This window comes from Sorex araneus, chromosome X (genome assembly GCF_027595985.1).
Source record: "Sorex araneus isolate mSorAra2 chromosome X, mSorAra2.pri, whole genome shotgun sequence".
Classification (NCBI taxonomy): Eukaryota; Metazoa; Chordata; class Mammalia; order Eulipotyphla; family Soricidae; genus Sorex; species Sorex araneus.
The window spans coordinates 293549485-293555771 of NC_073313.1; the positions used below are offsets into that span (position 1 = coordinate 293549485).

At 45.7% G+C, this 6287-nt stretch overlaps 1 protein-coding gene across 2 annotated transcripts in view; it reads left to right on the top strand.

The window, feature by feature from the left end:
• Positions 1-4826, top strand: part of HK2 (hexokinase 2) — a 73772-nt gene extending 68946 nt beyond the window's left edge. For both annotated transcript variants that reach the window (XM_004612006.3, XM_055122895.1), the window contains exons 17-18: positions 233-466; positions 2622-4826. In XM_004612006.3, coding sequence (XP_004612063.1) covers positions 233-466; positions 2622-2766 — 379 coding nt within the window. In that variant the 3' untranslated portion in view covers positions 2767-4826. The remainder of the gene's footprint in view (positions 1-232; positions 467-2621) is intronic.
• The last annotated feature ends 1461 nt before the right edge of the window (positions 4827-6287 follow it).

Consider the following 6287-nt stretch of genomic DNA (forward strand, 5'->3'; position numbering starts at 1 on the left):
GTGAAGCTGCTGCTGTGAGTATCAGAGCAGAGTAGCTCTGGGCCCCGCACGTGCTGGTTCCTGCCTCCTCTCACTCGCAGGAAGCGGGCATGGTCCAGAGGGATGAGCCTTGGTTTGGAGCTGAGTTCAAAAGCAGAAGCCAGTGGCCCCAGTGCCCAGCCCCCGGAATCTCTCCTGACACAGGGCTCGGGTTCTGGGTGGCTGACCTCTTGTTGCTCCCCTCTCCCTGCAGTGACTGCCTGGCCCTGCTGCAGGTCCGCGCCATCCTGCGCCACCTGGGGCTGGAGAGCACCTGTGACGACAGCATCATTGTCAAGGAGGTGTGCACCGTGGTGGCCCGGCGGGCGGCCCAGCTCTGCGGAGCGGGCATGGCGGCTGTGGTGGACAAAATACGAGAAAACCGTGGGCTGGACTCTCTCAAAGTTACAGTGGGCGTGGACGGGACCCTCTACAAGCTACATCCTCAGTGAGTGTCACCGCCAGCCTCCCAGCCCAGCTTTCTACCAATGCATTTCTTTCCTGCTTTCCTGTCTTCCCCATGCCCTCTTTCTGGCGAGCACCAGGCATTTCAAAAGCAACATACATGATGTACCTATTAGGATTGAAAGATTAAGAAGCAGAAGTGGGCCTGTGTTTGTCCCATTTCCCACTCTGGAAGACCCCTGTGTGCCCAAGCTGCCCCTTTATTCTCCCTGTCAGGGGAAAGAGCTATGGAAATTGGTCCTGCGTCCCCTCTTCCCATGAATCTCTCTTGGTACTTAGATTGTTCCTTTTACTTAAGGGGTTTTGTGTTTTGTTTTTTGTTTTTGTTTTGGGGGCAGTGACACCCAGCAGTCCTCAGAGATCACTCCTGACTCTATGCTGAGGGGATCACTCCTAGCGATGTTCGGGGGACCATGTGCAGTACTAGGGATTGAACTTAGGTGGCTGCGTGCAAGGCAGTGCCTTACTTGCATGTGCTGTCTCTCCAGCTCCCTTTGACTTACTTTAAAACCTATCAGAAGGTTCAAAATTTATGTGTGTATTACATCATGAATTCTATTGTAAGTTCTCATGGCTTCTTTCCACACAGCCTTTGTGGCTTTGCAGTGCATTCACACTGCAAAAGTATTTGGTTGTGCTTCATTCATTTTTAGGGTGGCACAACATACCTTTGACTCTGGTCATGCATTCCCTAATAAAAGGGAGCCATTCTGAGAAATGCATTATTAGGTGATTTCAGGGCTGTGTAAACAGCAGAGAGCATGACACCAGCTCAGATGACGTAGACCATTAACTGCATCAGCCCTGTGGTGTAGCCCTTGAGACCACTCTCATGAGTGTGGTTCCATTGTTGACTGAAAGGTTAACTGATGCATGACTATGTGCTACAGTGCTCTCCAGAGGTGGATATTTGGGTTACTTCTGGATCTTGGCTATTATAAACAGTGCTCTGATCATTCTAGCAAATGCTGGAATACTGAAGGGAGACTTTTCCTATGGCTTAGGGTGGGAATAGGCAGACCACAACTGTTCTTGTAAATCAGGCTTCAATGGAATGTACCCCTGCTCTGTCATTTATGTCGTATCTGTTACCGGGGTTCCACCTCTTAATGGCAGAGTGGTCAGAAAAGATCACCTGGGCCACAAACCCCAAAGCCTCTGCAGTTAGGCCTTTTATGGAGAAAATGCCACACTCCCCCTCATCCCGTTGGAAATACTTAATTTTTTTTCTTTTTGCTCTATTTTTTTTATTTGATTTTGAATCATATTGACAGTGCCCAGAGATTGCTCCTGGCTCTGTGCTCACTCCTTGGCAGTACCTGGGGAGAAGTACTTTGAATGAACGGTTATTTGTTCTTACCACGATGTGATAGACTGGGCTGCAGTCTACACAGTGGGTAAAAAGGCAGAGCTTGAGGGGTTCTGAGTCCCTTTTCTTGACTAATGTCATTATGAAAATAGGGGGCTCTGTCCCAGATGAGGGCAAGGAAGGGGGCCAAAAATCTAGCCTTTCATCACTGGGCCTGCAGTTTGGAATCTCTGGCCTTAAAACTGGGAGGCTGGGGAGGAGGAGAGCTGGCGCAGCCACATTGGGCTCCGTGCTCCCTAGCAAAGGTGCTGCCATCACTGAGGTATCTCGGCAGCAGCCCCAAGTCTGCTTTTTTGTCTTTCAATGACAGTCTTTTAAATTAGATGTGACTTGATGTGATCCATTCTCCTGGAATGCAAGTTATCGCCATGATCCGTGGGGTCTTCCCTCCAGAGTTTTTAAACAGGTTATATATACATCTACAAACGGTCACTTTTGTTGAGCTTTTGCTCGGATGAGGATAATTTCTCTTTCTGAATTCCCTTTTCTCTCCTGTCTCTGACTTCACTTCCTTTCCAGAATCTCCGACATTTGCCCCAGTGTAGCATCTTAGCTTCCCACTCCCCTTCCCTCTTGTGACCCAGGACCCACAGGGTGCATTGCCTGCCTTCCGAGGTCTGTTTGCTGACACACAACATGTAGCATGGTGTGGTGCCATCCTGGCATCCTCTTCCTTGTCTTAACCCTCTCGAGTTCTCGCATCCCTTATCACATCTCTGAGGGCTCCAAACAATAATGAGTCTTTTTTTTTTCCTCCCACCTTTTCCAGCTTTGCAAAAGTCATGCATGAAACAGTAAAGGACCTGGCCCCGAAATGTGACGTGTCCTTCCTGGAGTCAGAGGACGGCAGTGGGAAGGGAGCTGCCCTCATCACAGCCGTGGCCTGCCGGATCCGGGAGGCTGGACAGCGGTAGAAACACTGAACTGGAAGCAGCGTCCTCTGGTTCCCCATCCCCAGGTTTCAACAATAAGATGCCGTCCCCTGTGTCAGAGACATACTCCCTTGTGGCTTTTCCTTGGCAGAGAGGAACCCTGTCCAACTTGTGTCTCTACCTCCCATCTGTGTAGAGTTTGAACTAAGAATCTAGTCAAAGTCGCCAGGACCCACGGTTCTCAGATAATGTAGTAAACAGACGGTCCCCCAGAATTTGGTAAGGTCCCGCACCAAATTCCTGCACGATCCTCTAGAGCCATACAGCATGGGGCCAGTCACGAGAAGCACGGTTGCTTCACCTTTCATTTCTAGGTGGAGACATTCCCCAGCATGGAGGTTGATACTATTTCTCTTCTCAGAGATCTGGGAGGTCTCTTCTGACTGAGCCTGATTCTTCCACATGCAGAACTGGGGGGCTAGAGTGGGGGTGAAGGAGGGAAATCCTTGGATTGCCTTGTGGCTGCCCCTCTTCAGCCTCCTGCACCGGCGTTGCGTTGGCCTGGGTCTGGCAGTGGCGGGAATCAAAGTGTCCTGAATCGGAGCAAAACCAAAGCCAAGAGTGGATGCGTCCTCCGTGGGGTCCATGAGTGGTCCATCAGCAATGGGAAAGGCTTTGGGACCGTTTTCAAATTATTTCTCCTGCCGGAGTGGAAACACTGTTATTTTCCTTTTAATTTATGTTGGAAGTTTATTTAGTTCGTATTCTGCTCTTTCCTCTTGACCCTGTATGTAAAGGTCCCGTTGTATGTAATGTATTTATGTGTCAATTTGTTATGTAAATAGATAATGCGGGGGCTCCTCAGACCCAGCCTCAATTAGTCACATGTGTAGTTCAAGGATGGAAAGTGAAGATACCGACTGGTGACTAGAAATACCTCATCTGCCTTTGGGAAGAGAAGGGAAGCCTCTTCGGAGTGGGGGAGTGGGAATGCAGCACCTGTCCAGCTCCTCTTGACCCTGTAGGCTCAGCCTTGGAAAGTGAGAGATGGGGGGGATGTGGGAAAGGGAGCCGGACCTCAGGTAGGCAGTCCAGTTTCTCCCTCCACCGGGTGCTCTGTCTGGAGACTTCCCGTGGGCAGTGTTAACCAAAGGAACCAGGAATCATTTCAGATAGACTCAGTGCTTTGAAATCTTCATTCTTCTGGCAGTCACTATGTTTAAGCTCTCTGACAAGGTAAAGGAAGCCACTGGAAACATTAAATATAATATACATATGTATGCATATATATAAAACTGTTGATATCAGGAAGGAAGATTTTTGGCAGATACGTGCCTTCCTAGCAAATTTAACCTTGAGTTTGTTTTGTAAATGTTGTACAAGAAGAGTTGTCCCAGGGTTCCTGAGGGGTTTTACAGGCAACATTTATTTCAAACTGCAAGCGATTGGGGTGGGTGAAAGAGGAAGGGCAGAAAAGCTTCACTATTTTTTAAGACTGTGGTCAATTTTGAATCATAAAAGCCCACTTCTGCCCTAAAATAGACATGTACCTACATACATTAAACCAGAAAACTATGTGAAATAGCATTTTTTAAAACAAAACAAAACACTACTGAATAGGATAAAATGATCAGAACAGAAAGAGGAAAAGACATGTCTTGGTAGTACCCAGTGTTTTGCACATTTATAAAACTTATCCTGAGGACAGTATCTAGATGTGTTTGTTACTAAAGGATATGCAAGAAATAGGATGAGTATTAACTTTTAGACTTGAAAATTATGCACAATCTATGAAATTTGACATTTTCAAAATGGTAGCACTGTAGCTGTGTGTGTGGCTAGTAAATCTATCTTGTTGGTTTCTAGAGTGGAATGTTTCGAAGTACTTTTTAAATGTTCTCATTTCCACAGCTGGGTGACAGTTTCTTGCTGATGCTTCTACGCCTGATGTAAATACAATGAACTGCAGTCTTTACTAGGATGAGTGCAGTAACAGATCGTCTCAAATCCCTGAGCCCTCACTCTAGTGAAGATATCATGTAAAATAAAGAATTAGTTGAATTAACTATGTGACTTTAACTATTAATAAATTTTAACATTTTTCAAAATATTTGGTGTTCTGATTCATGCATATTTGTCCTTTTAATTTTATTCTATTTTAGGTGACAGGAGTGTTAACACTTAGGATTTGTATGTAGTTACTGCACCTTGCCCGCCCTCAAATGCCCAAGACTTATCCTTTTTATGTTTTTATTGTTTGACTTTTGACTTGCAGAGCTTGACACCAGGCCCACCATCAGAGTGCCAGGGTCCCCCACCATTTTCCCATGGTCCCTCCCTGTCCACCCCTTTGGTTCCCTCAGGTCGCTGTCCTATTGACTATATCAGGATTTGTTTTTTCACTGAGAATCATCTAATCCCTTGCTTTGTCTCTTTATACTCTGCACCTAAGTAAATCATATGAGGATATGTCCTTTCTAGTTATATTTTCAAGAGTGCCGTCATCTTTGGGGTCATATTGGTGCTTCTTTGCCGTCTAAATAACTGTGTCTTGATTTTGACTGCCTTGTCCTTGACAAGCAAGTGGGCAATATTTGGCCTGGCCCCGGATGCTTAATGTCCACAAAATTCCTTCCCAGTCAAACTGGAAGATGGCATTTACTAAGTTATTTCCAAGTGCCTAGGATTTTTCTCTAATTTAATTTAAACACTGTGTTTACTAAGTTGTTTATAATACAGCTTGTATTGTTCTGTGCATTCAATGTTCCAACACCAGTCCTACCTCTGGTGTGACCTTTCCTCACCATTGTTCCCAGTTTCCCAGCCATTCCCAAAGTCTGTCCTCTTAGCAGGCACAGAATAATTTGTTTTGTATTGCTTGTTACAACAAAATGATAAGTGAAATTAACCAAAAAAATAGTTCAGTTTAAGAAAATTTGTGAAAATTGTTTATATCTCACAGCGGTGTTATTAAAGTCACCTGAGGATTTACTTAGCTATTTGTTGCTAGTGGAGCCTTCTGTGTTAACTGTTTTACTTGTTGCACTAGTGGGCTTCTATGCTACTTTCCCATCTAATTTTCTGTGCTCCTACTGGGCTGACAGTATTGTGAGATTTTTTTTTTTTGAAGTAACAGATTTTATTTAGAGTCTTCTGAGGGAAGGAGGAAGGGATAAGTGGAAAGGAAAAAACAGTAGGAGTAACATACTCAAGAGCGAACTCGGGCTTCTCCAAGGGTGGAGGAAGCTCTACACACATCTTAGCACTGGACATGAAAGCATGAAAGTACACATCTCAAGGGGGGAGATGCGGGCGACACATGTGCTTGGGCACCACATGTGCTCGGCCACGTGGGCACAAGCAGCACATGGGCTCAGGCAGCATATGCGCGCCTATTGTGAGATTTTTTTAAATTAATTTTTATTAAAAACACCAGGATTTACAAAGTTGTTCATGATACAGCTGTTCCAAGCACTTGGTATCCCAGCACCACCAGTGTGATCTTTCCTATTATTGTGGAATTTAGAGGTGTTACACAGCCACATACGCAGCCTTGAGCTGCA